The sequence below is a fragment of the Rhodnius prolixus genome, unplaced genomic scaffold (assembly GCF_049639745.1).
Source record: "Rhodnius prolixus isolate KJV_2025 unplaced genomic scaffold, Rpr scaffold_17, whole genome shotgun sequence".
Lineage (NCBI taxonomy): Eukaryota > Metazoa > Arthropoda > Insecta > Hemiptera > Reduviidae > Rhodnius > Rhodnius prolixus.
In genome coordinates, this window is record NW_027411626.1 from 2,852,428 (window position 1) to 2,872,176 (window position 19,749).

General features: G+C 35.7%; 1 protein-coding gene across 4 annotated transcripts in view; it reads left to right on the forward strand.

Moving 5' to 3' along the window:
- Positions 1 to 19,346, forward strand: part of Pu (GTP cyclohydrolase punch) — a 46,762-nt gene extending 27,416 nt beyond the window's left edge. For all 4 annotated transcript variants that reach the window (XM_074138871.1, XM_074138869.1, XM_074138873.1 and 1 more), the window contains 5 exons: positions 3,850 to 4,059; positions 14,625 to 14,790; positions 14,895 to 14,926; positions 15,163 to 15,247; positions 17,135 to 19,346. In XM_074138871.1, the coding sequence (XP_073994972.1) occupies positions 3,850 to 4,059; positions 14,625 to 14,790; positions 14,895 to 14,926; positions 15,163 to 15,247; positions 17,135 to 17,264 (623 nt within the window). In that variant the 3' untranslated portion in view covers positions 17,265 to 19,346. The remainder of the gene's footprint in view (positions 1 to 3,849; positions 4,060 to 14,624; positions 14,791 to 14,894; positions 14,927 to 15,162; positions 15,248 to 17,134) is intronic.
- The last annotated feature ends 403 nt before the right edge of the window (positions 19,347 to 19,749 follow it).

Below are 19,749 nucleotides of genomic sequence, written 5' to 3' on the forward strand. Positions count from 1 at the left end.
GCTGCAAAATAACTTTTGCTTATAGCAAGCTTATAAAAAATGCCCTAGAAAGTTCAAATTGAGCCCCAAATGATCCCATCACAATATATTAACTAATCCTTACAGCAGACACAACATAAGGAATACATCTTAAAGCATATTTAGCTTTTTGTCCTTACTAAAAATTTTAGAAAACTGTAGATAACTCCTTTTTGCACCAAGCTCTTCAATTAGTAATGGCTAGTTGTTGTACGAATAGGATGTTGAGGTCGTGAAAAAGGGTAGTATAAGGTTAGTCAGTGTGTTCGTTAAGTTTGGCTGAACCCCACAGCTCTAGTAAGTATGAGGTCCTGTTCTCAAGGATACTGTATCAATTTCATTGTGAGTTCTATAAACAATTCTGTGTTTGCTTCCCTCTTAAGTCCCCGTTTGTGGGTTCCAAGTGAGCCGTTAGTCTATGATTTTTTTATGAATTTAAATAAAATTTAATCACGTAAACTCGCAAGTCGTGAGAGTATTCACAGCGCAAAATAAATACACTTCTTGCACTCAGACAGTTCCTGTACTTCCGGTAGAGTGCTGAATTGCGTTAAATTGGCACAATTGCAGATACAAAGCCCCAAACTAAGGTTTACTTCAAAAATTTTAGATACCAAAATAATTATTTTTGTTCACTTAATTATATAGCCCAGTTCTTTTTTTTATTACTGTTAATAAATAAGAAATTGTGTCTAGGCCGGTCGGTTGTGTACGTAATGTTGTACATTGCACAACTCCTGAGTGGCGCTAGAGTGCAAAACTGTAGGTCTGTCTGTCGATTCACTTCAAACTGGTAGTTTTCTTTTCTAATACTTTACATTTTTTAAGATCTCTCTTCTTAAGATGTTCTGTTCGAGATCGTCGGTAGTCTAGTGGTATGGTTATCCATTTGATCAAGGGTGCTTACCTGGGGGAGCCCTACTCTGAATTTGGATCCAATCCGTGTACTTTGGTCTTTCCTGCTAAAGAAATTTTAGCCCTTCTACAGTTTTAAAAAAATATATCCTGACTTTAATTGTGCAACTACAGTCTTGTGCAACGTAATCATCATAAATTCACGAATAACAGGGCGTTTTATGACTTGGGATTAATGCCAGGAATCCAGCTGAGAGGGTGTCGTACTGGGATTCCCTTTGAGGAGATCCCAGGGTTCAAAGCCAGCTGTTGACTCTTAGATTTTCTCTTTCTAAGAGAGCTTCATATAGCTCAATTTCCAGTGATTGGCCTTGGGTTTTCTGTAACGAGAGTACACTGCCAGAAGGCCGGTAATGACCTCAGATAATGGACGTGTCCTAAGTTACAATACCACACTCCGATAGTTTGAGCCATATATCTTATTACTTTTTCTACTTATCACCTCTCTCTCAGAAGAATCGAATTTTCTGGCCAAATTTAACAGTAACAGTTATAATCACTACATAAAATTTAAATAAAATCGTAAATCTCGCTGTTTGCGAGAAAATCAATAAGGGAAATTCTATTGGGTAAAGGGGTATTTCCGGTCAGGCAATATTCATCAAGTTTAGAAATTCAGCCTAATATTTCATTCTTTTTAATGTAGAGTTAGTTTCAGTATAAATACCACGTCACAGCATTCTTAGAGGATTCGCCCAAAGAGAAATTTTTTCAATCACTTGAAAGTGTGAAAAATTAAAGTCGGTAGTTCAGGAAAATTTCAATTACTACGAGATAACAGAAATTGAATCAAGGCGTAATTGGTTTATGTTCACCTAAGAGAAGGTTATGTGAGTTATGAACTAGTTAATGAGATTGTCAACTGATGATGACACTCTACAATCACTTTACTGAGGTCCATCCGAGGGCGGATGGTACTAACTTGACAACCACTTATTATTATCTTTGCAGCATCCCGCCTTCTCTATTTATCTCCGTTATCACTTCATTTTCAGCACTGGCTCTACATAGCCGGGAAATTGTATTAGCTCGTCCTGAGGGAATAATTTGTATTGTGAATGTCTTAATCAAATAGATAATTAGTTTCCTTTATCTCTGGTTAAGAGGAAGGAAGTAAAGTAAAGTAATCGCCTATTTTTTTATTCAGGCGGAGCTTATCGTCCAAATACCAATTTAGGTGTCGCCTAAAGCTCATACTTTACTATAAACATTTTTTTTCTAACAAATAAAAAGTATCCATAAGCGGGATTCGAACTGGCGATCTCCTTCACACAAAGCCATTCTCTTGACCACTAGACCAACACTCTCCCTGAAGTTGAGAGGAAGTATAGGGATGTTTCCCTTAAATTGGTGTGTATGCATTCGTGTTTTCTCTTCAAAAATATCCGATTAAAGAATTTTTTTCTAAATTCTCCAAGGAATATTATAGTACTCGTATATGCTAGAAGATTTATATAAAGCAAGGTTACGTCAATAAAAATTACAATTGTAAGAAAATAATTCGCACACAAGTAAAAAACAAAAATCAATATACGCAAAACAACAATATGTATAAGTAAAACGAAATCATTGCAAGCTTTCCTTTTTCCTGTACAACGTCGGAAAGTTGGTTGGAAGAATATTTCCCATGAATTTTCAACATTTTCCGCAGCTATCTGCGGAATAAAATGCGTTCTTTGAGCCCCTTTAGGAGCGGAGCTAAGGAAACAACAGATAGCGTTTACTTGTTCAAAGATATGCTTACAAGATTGTCTGGGTAGATCCCTGGAAATCGTTTACCCAGATAAAGTCATGATTTTGTCGAAGAAATAATTACTAAAGGGGGATTCCGGAAACCAAGAAATTTGAAGAAAACTTTGAATATCAGGAAGTCGTTGGAGTGTTCACCATCAGTTTTTCGTTTAATTTTATTGATAAATTTGATTTTCCATTTCTAACTCTTATTTCCAACTAGAATATAATCTCCGAGCGGGCATGTCCCGAAGAGATAGGAGGATTGAATCCTTAGTTCCAATCTGCTTGGTTTAAAATTCTATTTTATCTCTCAGTTTGCAGGGGTTTAGATTGAAAGTAGAAGATCATAGTCAGAGCCGTATTGAAAAGTATCCCCTTTACTGAAAACTGGAGCCGTTCCTGGTTCCCTGATTATCTTCCCACATCGCCCAAGGTTCGATACTTTGCTCATACAGTAAAATCTGGCTGCCTCTTCTTGAATAGAACTAACTTCCTGTACTCTCTACAATATATTTAAGGAGTCTTCGCTCACCACGTGGTTATGAGTGTGAAAAAGTCTTCCTTCGCGACAAGAATTTTAACAATAATTGAATTTATTTTTTATTATTTTTATTTTTGTGACGTAGGAAACTGTGATAGTAAGTATTTCGTTACTTCCGGCTACTAACAGGAAGCTCTCTCTACCTTTTCTTCGACCTTCATCCATCGTCAGTGGTGGATCAATCAGTTTGGTGAAAAGAGAATCCAGCTTTAACTAATGTTTCCGTTTCTCACTCTACTCTGCCAACAAGAAGACTATCACGGAAGTGGTAGTACGAGACGGAAACATGGTTAAAGTCGAATTAATCATGAAAATGATTAATCATTTTCTCTGATATTGGATGAAAAAGCGAAACTGCTCTGGGATGCTGTAAACTTGGGTGCTTGTACGAATCAAATCAACGATATGATCTCCATTCGATTGTATCTACATCAATTGTTAGTCATTACGCGGCCGCTGATTGTTAATCGTAAATGAATACTAAAATTTACATAAATATATTTATTTTTAAAACCAGGATTCCAGGAAATGTTTGGGTTGGGCTGGAACATCAACCTTGGGGTCCCGGATTTTGATGCTCTGTCCCAAAATAATGTTTAAAACTCCCATCTACAAGGAACTATATTATTTACTTGTTACAGGTCACGAAAAGTGCATGTTCCATCATGACCTCGAACTGGACCACCGGCCGCCGACCAGGGAAGCCTTGCTGCCAGACATGTCCAGATCCTACAGACTGTTGTTGGCCTCGTTGGGTGAAAATCCAGACCGTGAAGGATTGCTCAAAACTCCAGAACGTGCCGCCAAAGCAATGCTGTTCTTCACCAAAGGATATGATCAATGTATTGAAGGTAAATTGGTATTTTATTATATCTGTTTTTATAAAAATTTACTGGAAAATAGGGGATTTTCTTTATCTTGAACCATATAGCTTTTTCTTTTTCCTCTGGGATCTCAATGAAAAGTTTAAAGTGTATTTTATTGACAGCGTGTCGCTACGATGTTCTCAGAACCGTCAAGAATCATTGTACGGTGATAGAACGTTAAACCAAAAAAGTGGTAAGGGCCTAACGGTACCTTCAAAAGGAACCTTGCAGCCAATCTTCGAAATCTTCAGAAAACTGATTGTATTTATCTACCCCAAAACAGAATGACTTGTTTGCTATATTGTTATCGATAGAAATTTAAACGTCACTAGCGATCATCTTTCTCCAAACATTAATCAGGTTTCCCGCCAAAAATAAAGTCCCCCGCCTAAAGAAAACTCGTATGAATGGAATGAAGTGCATGTCTAAGGGGGAGTAGCGACACTGTTCATTAAGTTGATTAGCCAGAACGGCGACGGAAGTTGGTTGATTAGGGAGCAACTCTGGATATCTTCATTAGCAGAGCATCGTTGTTTTGTAGTTAGAAGTATTCCTTAACGCTACATTTGGTGGCTAATCGATATGCACCAGTTTTAATATTCATCTCAATTCGATATGTTTGAACGAGATATTTTAATAGAGCTAAACAATGCCCACGTATTTGTAGTATTCTGTATTGATGTTATCAAAAAATTGTTTATCGTATAAAAAATGAAAAAAAAAATGAGAGAAATAAAAAACTAAACACATAAACAACAATAATATATATACTTAATACTTAAGGGTTGAAATTAAACATAAATTAACATAAGTATAGTTTATTCACTTGACATAAGGCCACATAAAGCATAACATAACATAAAGAGTGACATACATAAAGTGAGTCCTACATACGAGGGTCGTTTGAAAAGTCCGTGCAAAAATAAAAACTACTTAATTTTTTGGGGTAAACCTTTTTTATTTTTCAACATAGTCTCCTTTTAGGCTTATACACTTCGTCCAACGCTGCTCTAGTTTGTTGATCCCTTCCGAATAATAGGATTTGTCCAAGTCTGAAAAATAGCCATTCGTTTCTGCAATCACCTCCTCGTTTGAATAAAATCTTTTTCCCGCCAGCCATTTCTTCATATTGGGGAACAAATAGTAGTCCGAGGGAGCCAAGTCTGGAGAATAGGGGGGGATGTGAAACGAGTTGGAACCCTATTTCCATTAATTTTGCGACCACAACTGCTGAGGTGTGAGCTGGTGCGTTGTCGTGATGGAAAAGGACTTTTTTGTGGGCCAATCGTGGGCGTTTTTCTTGCAGCTCGGTTTTCAAACGGTCCAATAACGATGAATAATATGCACCTGTAATAGTTTTACCCTTTTCCATATAGTCGATGAGGATTATTCCTTGTGAATCCCAAAAGTCAGTCGCCATAATCTTTCCGGCCGAAGGAACGGTCTTCGCCTTTTTTGGCGCAGATTCCCCCTCGGTAACCCATTGTTTAGATTGTTCTTTGGTCTCAGGAGTGTAGTGATGTATCCATGTTTCATCCACAGTGACGAAACGACGCTTAAAGTCCTGCGGATTCTTCTGGAACAGCTGCAAACCGTCCTTGCACAACACTTCACACGATTTCGTTTTTGGTCAAGCGTGAGCAATCGCGGCACCCATCTTGCGGATAGCTTTGTCATGTCCAAATGTTGATGCAAAATATTATGTACCCGTTCATTCGAGATGCCCACAGCACTAGCAATCTCACGCACCTTCACTCTTCTGTCATCCATCACCATATCATGGATTTTATCAATGATTTCTGGAGTAGTAACCTCAACAGGGCGTCCAGAACGTTCAGCGTTACTTGTGCCCATATGGCCACTGCCGAAAATTTTGAAACCACTTATAAACTGTTCTAATCGAAGGTGCAGAGTCACCATAATGTTTATCAAGCTTCTCTTTAGTCTCCTGAGGCGTTTTGCCTTTCATAAAGTAGTGTTTAATCAACACACGAAATTCTTTTTCGTCCATTTTTTGAAAATCACTCGACTTCCTCGATTCAAACGAATGCCAAACACAAAGAAATAGACCGTTCTGGCTGAAACTTGGTTTGTGTTCTTCCAAGAGATGCTACTAACTAAACATAACCTCGATACGCGCCAGTGGTGCTATCTCTCTGACCTTGCACGGACTTTTCAAACGACCTTCGTAAAGTGAAGAATGTCTCTTACTACCTGCAACCCTCTTGTACCACAAAACGGTCATACAGGGTTGCCACACAAATACCAAACATTTAAATTTACCTACAATCGTATCTTTGTTTTCTAAAGTATCGATTGATTTCATAATTTTCAATTAAACATCGTGGCAGGAAGTTATATGGTCCGATTGTTTATTGTTTTTGAATCACCAGTTTAAAATATTGTAACTTTAGATATCAGGTTTTTAAAGAACTTTTTGATAGTCATAAAAATCTGCATATTTTTTTTTTTTTTAATTTTATCCGTCGTAGCTTGTCTATTTATTGTATTTCTTACTTGTTTCTGATTTTCATCCATCATTAGAGGTGTTTATTGATCAGTTTGGTGTAGAGATTTCGACTTCTTTTATGTTTCTGTCGAGACAGTACGAGTACTATACCTGCTGACTGGGTTGCTGACCGGTAGTGTAAATAAAGTGGAAATCTCTCCACAAGTAACTCCCAGAGGACCCCCGTCTTTAAAAGAAAACCATTTCCGCTGACTTGGCCAGACACATCCTCTTACTTAGAGCGGATATAGTAGAGAAAACAGTTTGGGGCGGGGAAAAAAAAAAAGAAGTGACAAACTGAACGAATCTAGAGCAATTTGGAACGAATCCTCGAACATTGTACGGGATTTATTATTATTTATATTAAGAAGGCCTCTAAATCTACATTTCCGGTGAAAACATTGCGTCACCCCCTCTCCAGCATTTTTTTTTTTTTTTTTTTGCTTTTAGCATTCAGAAAATACAAGTGCTTTTCTGGCGGATACATTAATAACTCGGCGAGTATTATCGTTGACGTGTTGATGGCGGTCACATGTTAGCCTGCCACGGCCTTCTATATATCATTCGCTCAGCAGTAATCTCCTTAAGCCTTTACAATTCTTTAATTTACTTTATTCTTAATTATTATTAGGAATTATTAGTACTATTATTGGTAGTATTATAAGGTAGTATTGTGGTCAAGTCGTATTTACCAAAATGTTTACAAAAATTGGTTCTTGGTCACCATAGCAACTGATATAATGGAAGTTTTTTCTAAACGTTTTCTTCTTTACTAATTCTACTCGCATAAAAGACCCTACTATCGATTACAAGCTACATAAATCGAGCTACAATAAATTTGAGACTTGGTTTAAACCTTGGCTGGTTCTTCGAGATATCAGTGGAGAACTGAATGCATCTGAATTATAGATCCTGGTTAACACCAACTTTACAAATTACCCATGCATCATTTGAACACCAATTTTTTTTCATAACTATCGTCTATTTAGAAGACGTACCTCGTATAGAAGCACCATAAAGGTGTACGTGAACATATCGGACCCCTTTTTACCCATGCCACTAATCGTACTGAAAGAACCCTTATATTGTGTTTAATTAATTTTAATTTCATTATTTTTTACAATTCTTTAACATTTTGTACATTTAACAGAGTAAAGTATGTTTGCTAGTTGCCTCCGTCCACGGCACCTAATTTGGTAGTTGGACGTAAAAGCCCACCTGAAAAAAATAGGCAATTACTTTTTTACATGTAACAGCATGTAACCTCCCTTCACTCTGTAGTAAGCGTGTGTAGTGGAGTAATGGAAACATAGTTAAAGCCAAATTCTGTTCAATAAAGTGATAAATCATGAAAGCCTCTGATTAAAACTGTCCGGTAGGACAGTTGTATAAGGGTTGATCATCAAAAACTGCACGAAAAAGCGTTAGGTTTAAAAACACCCAACTTTGACAATTTTTTTCTCTTTTTCTATAAAAGATAAAATTCCCAAATTTTCTTTAAATCTTACTCCAAACCCTCCTTTATAACTGTAATTTTTTTGCAACAACCTAGATTTGATAGGTATTGAGAAAAAAGATGCTCAAAATGAGCAAAAACGGCATTTTCAAAAAATGTTCTTGTTCTTGTTCTTGTTCTTCTTCTTCTTGTTGTTGTTGTTGTTGTTACCTTTTTTGTAAACAACGTAGCGCCTAAACGCGTGAACCGATTTTCATGAATGAGATGTCATTCGATTCGGAATTTTATGTAGATGTGCCTTTTGGGGGTCGCGACGCTGTACATGGAATGGGAGAGGAGTTAGCCCCTTTTATGTAAGGCCCCCTCCAAAATTATTATCATTAATTACTCTGTAAATCTTAGCCCGATTTTGATAAAATTTGGTAGGATGACAGGGTTAGGGCTCCCCTACGTAACATTAAAGCGACGATCTGCTCTTACACTTGTTAAGGGGAAGTATAGCAATCGTTTCAAATTATCGAAACGTAAACCGATTTTCATGAATAAAGTGTCATTCGAATCGAAATTTTGTACAGATTTGCACTTAAAAGTCTCGACGCTGTGCCTCATAAGGAGGGGAGTTTGCCCCACCCAAGTAAGGCCCTTTCTAAAACTATTATTACCAATATTTCTATAACGGTTAGTCCGATTTTGATAAAATTTAGTAAGAAGAAGTGGTTAAAGCTCCTCTACGTGGCTGTGAAGTGCCATCATGCTCTTACACCTACTAAGAGGAAGTATTGCAATCGTTAAAATTTTCAATGAGTGAACCGATTTTCATCAATGAATTGTAGTTCGATTCAAAATCTTTGCCTCTTTGCCTTTTAGGGAGAAGTACTGTAATCGCAGTTTATTTTTCTTACTCCTCTTAAAGGGAAGTACTGAAATCGCAGTTTAATTTTGCTATTTACGTACAAATTACCTTCCTATTTTATTCAAAACGCTTTCTCAAAAAAATTGTTATTGAGGATGGTTTGGGGACCGCAACTATAATCATTCTTTAAAAAGATCTGTCCAGTGGTAGTAACTCCGACTTAACACCTTTTCAGGTTATAATGATAAAATTAAATTTATTATTCCCAATTTTAATAAAATCTGAAAAGCAGATATGTAACTTTGCAAAACATACAAAAAAGAAAATCTATCCAAAAGGTACAAAAATCTCTTTAACAAAAACTTACAGTTTAAAATGTTAAGTATAAGGGTTGATTAAACGCCAAAAGGTACACAAATCAGCTAGTACCCAACATTTCATTGATATTATTTTAAGTAATTTTACTACATTAATTTTCATTAATATTTTTTTGAATTTATTAAATGTTTCACAGACCCTTATGCTGGCCAGTTCATTCATTTTCTTTTTCTTTTCTTTTATGATTTAAGTCGCGTCAACATCAAGGTTAATGGCGCCCGGAGCTTTTTTCAGTGCACTGCCGGCCTCCGGACAGTGTTCTCTCGTTACAGACAACTCTGTCCATCACCCGGACAGTGAGCTGTAAGAAGCTCTTAGAAAGAGAAAATCTAAGGGTCAGCAGCTGGATTCGAACCCGGAACCTCCACGTGGGAATCCAATATGCTAACCGCATAGCTAATCCCTTCCCTTTGTTCATTCATAATATTTTATTTTTTTGTTATAATTATGATAAAATGTATATTATATTTTCGTAATTAAATAGGTACTTTATTTTAGCTTTATTCCAAATTATTCTTCTGATTTATCTTTATTATGCTCTTTATTCTGAATAGTCACATATATCGTATGTATGTACATGCACGTTAAAGTAAAAAAAGACAAAGGCAGAGTCGGCTACTATTTAAATTTGAATCACGGATTTAAAACAATATTTCAGTCTAGAATTCGTCTTTCCGAAGTATTTGTGAGCACAAATAACGCGTAGGTAATATCAAGTAAATTATTCAACAATAATTATTCATTTCTCAATTGTAATTTAATGTAGTCCCTCTAATTTTACTTATAGTAAAATACTGGAATAATTATGTTAGCTGTCATAAAAATATGCATATCTTATTTATCTTATTACAGTCAATCTAAGTTAAATGGTGTTCTACTTGAACAAATATTTTGTAGATTAAAATGGCCAGCATAAGGGTCTGTGAAACATCTAATAAATTCAAAAAAATATTAATGAAAATTAATGTAGTAAAATTACTTAAAATAATATCAATGAAATGTTGGGTACTAGCTGATTTGTGTACCTTTTGGCGTTTAATCAACCCTTATACTTAACATTTTAAACTGTAAGTTTTTGTTAAAGATAATGGATAAAAATCTGAAACACTTCTGAAATAGAAAATTAAAAAAAAAAAAACCGTGCGTGATATAAAGTGACCCATATTAACGGGGATTTCCTGTTTATAGTTTAAGTTTTCTGGACACTACGTCACACACTATTTTACTGAAAAACAAAAAATCAAAATACTTCGCCTGAAGAGGAAACATGAATGGGGTAAATGATGAACAAGTGGTGGCCTGTTAGTGAGCGCGCGGGGGAAGGTTATAGAATGGTTTGCAGCAATGGGAGAGCGAAAGATGAGGTTATCGAGCACGCCCTGTCTCCATGGAAACGCACCGGTCGCAACAGGTTTGTGCTCTTTACATACGATAGCCGCCGCCCTCACTCGCTGTCATAACCACCGCCTCCACCCCACATAGTCTTAGATCTGCTTCTGTAGTGGAATAATTCACTCTCACATCGTGCGTTACCGCCTCCAACATCCAACTGCTACAATCTCCCTTGATTTATTTCATCGTCTTCTTCTTTTTATTCTTGACTATTCTTCTTTCCTCGTAACAACCCTAATGCCAGTCCAACCCATTCTTCTCTATAGAGACCTGATTCATCCAGTATTCTCCAGGGAGCTCTCTCTCTTTCTCTTTCTTTCAGTTCTTCTTTAATCTTCAACAGTTGAAACCCATTTCCTATCATTATCCCCTTGATTCTGTAGACTTGCCATTCTTGCCTACAACTTCTTGTAGATTTCTCTTTTTTTCATTTTACTCTAGTTCCATGTCAAATTTTCTATTTCGAGTTTCACCGAAAATATCCTCTTTTTTTCAAGACTTCCTGAGCCCACAAAAAAGTGATTCCAAGGAAACGCAACTTTTGTATTCCAATTAAGTCTCACCAGGAAACTGGACTGTATCATAGGAATAAGAAGTAACACTGTACATGATGCACTTTACAGATTTCTCGAGACTCACAACAGACTCTTTCCACGACGTACTAGAATTGACTCACTCCACGGAGACTGCGTCCATTATCCGCCCGTACACTCCTACGATCCAAAATCGTCTGCTCCAAACTCCTTTCCATCCTAGACTGCCATCCTAATCCACTCTACCACGACATAGCCTCCTACAGATCCTTCTACAACATACAGGACAGAGAAGACTAAAACATATCCTACTCTAACTCTCTACACTAGCTGCAGGTTTTTCCTCTCCTTTTTTTGCCTGCATTCCAATCCTCCTCACCTAACTTTTCTCTTACTTCACTTAGTTAAGAAGGTTAAAATGTTTTTATACATTTATACTTCTGTATTTATTTTATGTATATATTTATTGTAATAAAATATTTATTCAATTATTCATGATGCACTTTCTACTTTCTTGAGATTAACTTAGACGAGAAAATGATGGGAGTTCATATTCTTCAAATAGTGTATACACATAGTTACCCATGATGATCTATAACATTTTATTCGCAGGAAGATGCGACTAGGAGCACTACTGAGAGCGGTGTGGTGGTTAATAGGCTACCCTCTAAAGAACCGTTTCCGTTCAGTAGGGTTTCACTAGGTACCAACAGTCTCTAGAAAAGTCACAATGATTTTGAACTCCTTGGAAATTGCTCTTTAAATTTTTTGTAAAATCTTTCAAAGAAAGCTTGAAGCACATCTCTTCCCAAAGTCTAGGATCCCAAAAAGCACCATTCAGTAGGGTTTGACTAGGTACCAACAAACTCTAGAAAGGTCACAATGATCTTAAACTCCTTGGAAATTGCTCCTTAAATTTTATGGGAAAATGTTTCAAAGAAAGCTTGACTTTGGGAAGAGAAGCTCCCAAAGTCAGGGATCCCCAGAAAAATTCAAGCCTTGAAATTTGGGAGGGGGGTGATAGCTATTCTATCTTGGACCACAATATAGTAAATAAAGATTTTAATCAGTGACATTTAATTTCTTCCTTTTCTTTAAGACAAGCGTGAGGATTGTGGGAAAGAAGTGATCAGAAGCGATGCTAGAGTGTGCTGTGCTGGGTGCTACTTTGTGAAGTATGGGGTGGGAGAGGTTACGTCAGCAAATGGACTACAAGAGAGTGGCCGACAGGAAGTGCTTGTGGAACGGGCTGGTAGAAGGGTTGGTTGGTATCACTTAAAAGGTTCCGCTGGGTTGCGAAAAGACAGGGGAGAACCGCACCCCCTAAAGGGTATTCTGGTCCCTGTGCTGGTGGAGGAGGTTGAGTGCTTTTCAATGCCCTTTGCGGTCCTTTCGCTGACCTTATCTCTTAGTAACTATCTGCTGATTGTTACTCTTGTACGGGGGGAATTACAGTATTCACAGTAATCACTTCTTCTAATTTAATCTGCAGCCAACGAGAGATAAGAGAATTCTGGATCGTGTAACTTCCAGGCAATTCGCCTACTATCCATATTTCTACCAATAATAATATTCCAGTCATTGCGTCTCACCCTGAAATCTCACTCGGTTTTTCATTACTGTAATTTGTACATTTTCATTTATCTCTCCCCATTGCATTGAAATGTAAGATTCACTAGTTTCTTCAAATTTGAATCCTCTGCATTAATCTCTGTGCGGAAGAATTTCCTTTCCTCTTTGTTGGTACCACGAAACGTTTGGTACCAACAAAGAATTCAGTATAACCTGTTTTATCACCTAATCTTTCGTAGTCGAAAGGCGTGGACTTTTCTTCTCCGAAGAAACGAACTCAGGAACGAGAGAACTTAACACAGTCCCACAATCAGCCTTGAATAGACTTCGTAGAACTTTTTTTGGCTAGGCTAGCCAAAGTATCGAAACTCCTCGTTTTAGCCCAGTATACCCGGGCTACCATTTCTTCCTTTCGTCCTGAATGGACGCCTGATAATGCTGGCGGTCCGCATTAAGAATTTGAAATGGTTTTTGTCTTAATGGTAAAAGTAGGTTGCGCTGTGTAGGTGTTACCAAACTAGTTTACAGTTGAATTGATTATCAGAGATCTTTTAAGGACTCTTAGACAAAAGAAGGAGTAATGAATATATGTATGTAAGGCAGAGAATGTAGTGAGGTGTGTTTGGGTAGATAATGGTCGGAAGCGGGCGAACTGGAAGAACTCTAGCGGCAGATTCAGATAGCTGCCATTTAGAGTAGTTCCTGTAAAATACATGAGCTAGCCCCGGTTGTATCCCCGCGCTTCTTCAGATCCGCTTTTCACCCGACTGATACTCTGCCCTCCACCCTCTCACACCATTTCCTTTTTCTTTTCCATTCCAAGCTAGTAAAGTTTATTCCTATTCGCGCCAAATCACTGAATCCTAGAATTACATTTCACTTTAATAAGTTCATTTTTATAACTTTATTTACAGCCAGTAAAATACATACATCTGGTGAATGCGATAATGTGTGACTAAGTGACTAAAGGAGTCTAGCCAGTGCTGGAACTCTCTGGTTAGGAATTGGGGGCTTGGTGTATTGGAGGCCAACATCGGTTTAAGCGACTGGAGAATTGTCCGGGTGGGTTGATGTGGATGTGGAATTGGGCAAAGTTATTGTGGATATTCAGGAAGCCAGAATGGATTTAGTTCGGTAAGGAACGGAATGTTGAGCGTTGACAATATAATGAAGGATTTTAGATTGGAAGGATTGGATTTCTCTGGATGTTGGAGTGTTTCGCGGAACCCCCACAGGATGTTAAGTCCAGGAGTGGACTTAATTGAAAATCTTTTATACTCTCTGCTTTTTTAAAAACTTTTTAGATGACGCTTCGATCGATTTTTAAACTCTGACACATTTTATTTACATAATTAATGGCACACAAGGAAACTTTTAAAAACTAAACAAAAAACCAGTTATAGGAAAAAGTTTAGAAAAACCTTTACAGCCACAAATTTTCCACTTTTCCGAATTACAGAAAAACCTTATCTGAAACACATTGAAAACAAAATAAAAGGGTGGACGGCAAAATGTCTTGGGTGTAGGCGGAAGCTATGCTATTCACAATTATTGAATACACATTGGTTATATATTATTGTTTTATTTAAGGAACGACAACATCTGAAGTTATTAACGTCCGGAGCTTTTTTCAGAGCACTGCCGGCCTCCGGACAGTGTTCTATCGTTAAAGACATGTCCATCATCGGACTGTGAGCTGTAAGAAGCTCCTAGGAAGAGAAACTCTAAGAGCAATTAACTGGATTCGAACCTGTGATCTCCTCTTTGGGAGAACCTAGTATTCGCTAACCACTCTCGTAATCGCTTCCCTTTAGTTATATGATTATATTAATAATTGTCATCTATATTGTTTTTTAGATGTGATGAACGACGCCATATTTGATGAGGACCACGATGAAATGGTGCTGGTCAAAGATATTGAGATGTTCTCCATGTGTGAACACCATCTAGTGCCCTTCTATGGTAAAGTCTCCATTGCGTATCTGCCCAATCAGAAGATCCTAGGACTTAGTAAACTTGCCAGGTAAACTTGCCATTATCAAGTTAAGCTTATTATAATTTTCATCAGCATCATCATGAAAATAGTTCGTAATTGATGGTTTTCTTTTCATTTTTCTGTCTATTCAGAATCGTTGAAATCTACAGCCGTCGACTTCAAGGTATGTGTGATTTTTTTTTTTTTTTTTAAGAATTATCCATTCTTAGTACCAATTTCTTGCTTATATCTTGAAAAGTGCCGTTATAAGGTTAATCTGGACCTATAAAGAGTCATACTCCATATTTTCTGTGGACTGGTCTTTCTTCCCATGTGATCATACATTATTAACCAACAAATATAATTTCCGCCCATTGCAATGAGCAGTTGATTTTTACAGAACGTTCATTTCTGTTGCAGTCCAAGAAAGATTAACCAAACAGATTGCAGTGGCAGTAACCAAAGCTGTCAATCCGGCAGGAGTTGCAGTGGTAGTGGAAGCTGTGTATGTATTATAGTTCTTCAAGATTTTTGTTCTGTTTATTCGCCCCCTATCTTTCAGAGAAACTGTTCGTAGAAGCTGTTTTTGAGATAATTTTGAAGAGGGATAAAACAAAAAAATTAAGGGGTAAGGGGGATTAACAAACTGGTACTTCCGGTGGATCCGATTTTTGATCCAAAACCATAATTTCCTGGGAAAACCTAAAAAAAAAAAATCTGCACCATTACGAAATTAACTATAACAGTAGAAGGGGCGGAAGTACGTGGTGAAATTAGTCTTCCGGTCAATAGGAAGTTTAAAATTAATTTCCAAAAAAAAAGAAGGGATGTGGCACCTTTCAACAGTTTTAATTTCTCGGCCAAATCTTTAAAACTTTTATGATTGGTAATTTTCTCCATATTTTTGTGGTAGACCTGTTGTATAATTGACAAGAGTTTCCCTTCATTTCCGTTGTTTAGTAAAGTCAGAATTGAGGAATGGTTATATTTTGTACGGTGGAAGTAAAATTTTATTGTTGCCGCTTTGGGAAGTGGTATTGTGAAGATTGTAGGTGGATAAGGTGTAAGAATTGTCAGTCCATATTAACATTTGGAATTCGTATTTTTAAATCTAGTATTTACAAAAAGTCTATTTGCTTGCACAAAAAGTGTTGGATATTATATTTTCTTTTATGGAAGGAGAGGGGCACCACATTTCAACATCACCAGTTAGAATGTGCCGCCCTACCGACCACTGCAAGTTTGGGACTTTTTGTTTTTGTTTAATCGCAGAGAAGGGGAAAATGGTCCAAATCTACTACATTAAGAAGCGCAACAAACCGAATATTTTGGTTCAAACTTCCCTAAACCCATCACCACTTAGGGTACAACATCCCGAACTGAGTCATTCTTGATTTTTTGAACTAGATTTCAGTGGTCTAAAAGAGAAATTAATGTAGCAGTCGAGAGAAATAACTGATAGAAGGTAGATTCAGAGTAAAGTAATATCATTTCTTTCTATTTTATATAGTGTTCAAAGCTACCCCACCAGTGGGGCAGATATTAACATTTGGCACAAAATTTTAAATTAAAAAATTATAGATACATATGCAAAGTACCAACTGTTTATTGATACAGATCTGTTAAGAAGACTTGAAAGTTGTAGAAAACAAAATAAAAAGGTTCAATAATACGATTCTGTGTGCACTCTGCAAACAGAATATATAAATTCTGTTCAAATCTGCCCTCATCTCCCCTACATTAAGTTTATGTAGCTGATCGCTTCTACTAGTTTTGATTGCTTATAATCGATTATTATTATTATTATTTTTTAATATATGATTTAAGGCGCGTCAACATCTAAGGTTATTGGCGCCCGGAGCTTTTTTCAGTGCACTGACGGCCTCCGGACAGTGTTCTCTCGTTACAGACAACACTGTCCATCACCGGACAGTGAGCTGTAAGAAGCTCCTAGGAAGAGAAAATCTAAAGGTCAGCAGCTGGATTCGAGCCCGGGACCTCCGCGTGGGAGTCCAGTATGCTAACCACATAGCTAATCCCTTCCCTTATTATTATTATTATTTTTTTTTATTTTTTTTTTTTTTTTTTTTTTTTTTTTTTTTTTTTTTTTTTTTTTTTTTTTTTGGCGCATCAACAGCTGAGGTCATTAGCGCCCGGAGCTTTTTCCAGTGCACTGCCGGCCTCCGGACAGTGTTTTCTCGTTACAGACAACACTGTCCATCACCGGACAGTGAGCTGTAAGAAGCTCCTAGGAAGAGAAAATCTAAGGGTCAGCTGCTGGATTCGAACCCGGGACCTCCGCGTGGGAGTCAGTATGCTAACCTCATAGCTAATCCCTTCCCTATATTATTATTATTATTATTATTATTATTATTATTATTATTATTTACAGACACATGTGTATGGTGATGAGAGGTGTGCAGAAGATCAATAGCAAAACCATGACTTCCACCATGTTGGGAGTATTCCGGGAAGATCCGAAGACACGAGAAGAATTCCTCAGCCTTCTGCATAGCAACTGAATTTGAATAATAAGGCAATCAGAGAAACCTGTAATAGTTTTCTGTCTATCGTAAACGCCCAACAGCTCCTTCCGTAATAGAATTTTTAAAAACAAAATAAATCAATCAATTATTTTATATATTAATTGTGGGGGGGCAAAAAAAAAAAACTTGTGACAATATTTACATAAACAGAGACAACTAATGAAAAAAACACCATTAATGGAATATTCGTTGACAATATCTTTTATAACAATCAAAGTATTAAGAACAAATTAAAAATTTATTATAAAATATTTTTAAATTATAATTATTAATATAAAAACTATAAATTTTGTAAAATTTATCTAAAGTATGGGCGGGGCCATTAGTTTTTATTTACTTCAGTGTAATTTACATAGATTTTAATCGATATTTTATATAAACGATAAGAATTGATATTATTTTTAATTTATCGATAAGTAGCCAAATGAATAATGAATGGCTTTGAGGTTTTACTTTACATATGGCACGATGTTCTACTTATTCTCCCACAAACAATAATGTATTAGACCGAAGGAGATGTACTTATTTTTTATAGATTTGGTTTTTATGACTACAATAAAAATTGTGTTTTTTCTAACAGAAAAACAAAAAAGGAAAAAGGAAAGATATTTTCACCAACATTCAGGCGCGAAAAATCGATGAAAATTGTTGAAAGGAAAACTACACGTACTAACCCAATTATACAGAATTATTTTGCTGTTTTCATCTGGGAGGAAAAAAAAGCCACAAAATTTTTCTTTTTCAAAGATGGTGAGTGCCAATTTAAAAACATTGTTGTTTGAACAAAATATTTTCGAAAACATTATTAACGATGAAAATAAAATGTAAATTCTGATATATTATAATTAAGTGACAATAAATACACTTATTTTTCAAACTATACTTATCTTCGAGCAAGAGATAAAAGGGATGATGATCCCTGTTTTACTTAGTGGAACTTAGATCGCCAATTCACTTTTCGCTGACCCTAAATAGGTATTTCCTTCCCCCTCCACCAATAAAAATATACATAAATAATAAGTGACCAGTTCTTTAGGGAAAGAACAAATTTTTAAAATAATTATCAATCAAAAATATGCGTCAGCTTCTAAAGCTACCACGCTCCGTTTTCTTTTTGCGTTTTACTTCTAACTATAAACAAAGTATTCACGACTCCTGTTTTGTTTTTAACGTTTTATATTTATTTCGAGAAGTGGCCGGAAGCTTTTATCCGACTAACTTCCTCTTTTATAGATTTTTTGTACAGGAAATCAGTATGCAATTTTCGTTGCAAGATGAAGTATCGCTTATTCAAACGATCAATTTCCTCATTATTTTTTAAGCTTATTTTATTACAGTTTTTAAAACATCAAAAAACCCAAATACATCACCAAATTTATGGCGGACCAATTGATTTTTCGAATTTCATTAAATTAAAAAATATGAAAATTTTTTCAAACCAGTTAATAATTGTTATATATTTTATTAAAAGTTAATTAAGAATATTGCAATTCATAAAACAAATAGTTCACAAATAATGTTGAAATTTTTATTATTATATTTACAAATGTATTGTTATATTTATATTTTTGGTAAGAATTATTAATCGATGTTCCTGTTGATTATTATGATGTATAACGTCGAGAATCGATTGTTTTCTACTCTTTGTGTGTAAAGCATAAACATTGTTAAAGAAATACTTACGTATATTTCTGTGGCTTATAATGTAAATCATATACCTTTATCCAAATTAACCAGACTGTTGAAATTGATGAACCAAAAAAAAAAATAAAACACTATTTTCATTAATTTGTTGACAATAATAATGTTGTTATTTATAATTGGACCAAAAATAACGATCATTGTTTACAAGAAGGACCAAAACAATCTGAAGTTTATATTAATCTAATAAAATGTTATATTGTGAGTAAAAACAAATTATTTGTCGTCTGAATTAAATAGCTGTAAGAAATATAAATATATAATAATGATGAAAAGCATTTAATTACTGAGAAAATTATTTGAGGAAATTTTTTTTTCTTTTTCAGAGAAAATAAAGTTCTATTTTATTGTGTATTACTTACTGATTTAGTTTTTTAATATTTATTTGTTTATTTTAAATATTATTTCTACCTCAGGTAAGAAAAACAGTGAGAATGCTGCAAAAGAAAGAATGTAATTACTTTAAATTTGTACGAGTGACACGTTCAAGTTATGGTTTAGAGCTGAAAATAGCATACATACGATGTACTTCGTAACAAAAACTTACAGTTCACAAAATTCAAGTATAAACATAAATTAAAGCCAAAACGATACAAAAATCAGCTAATACCTGACATTTCATTCATTATTAATATCATTAAAGTAATTTTACCCCGTTAACTTTTCATAAATATTTTTTAGAATTACATTCCAAACGTTAACAAAATCACCTATTATCACTAAAACAATGCGATTTGAAACTGTTTGAAATTTGAAGGTA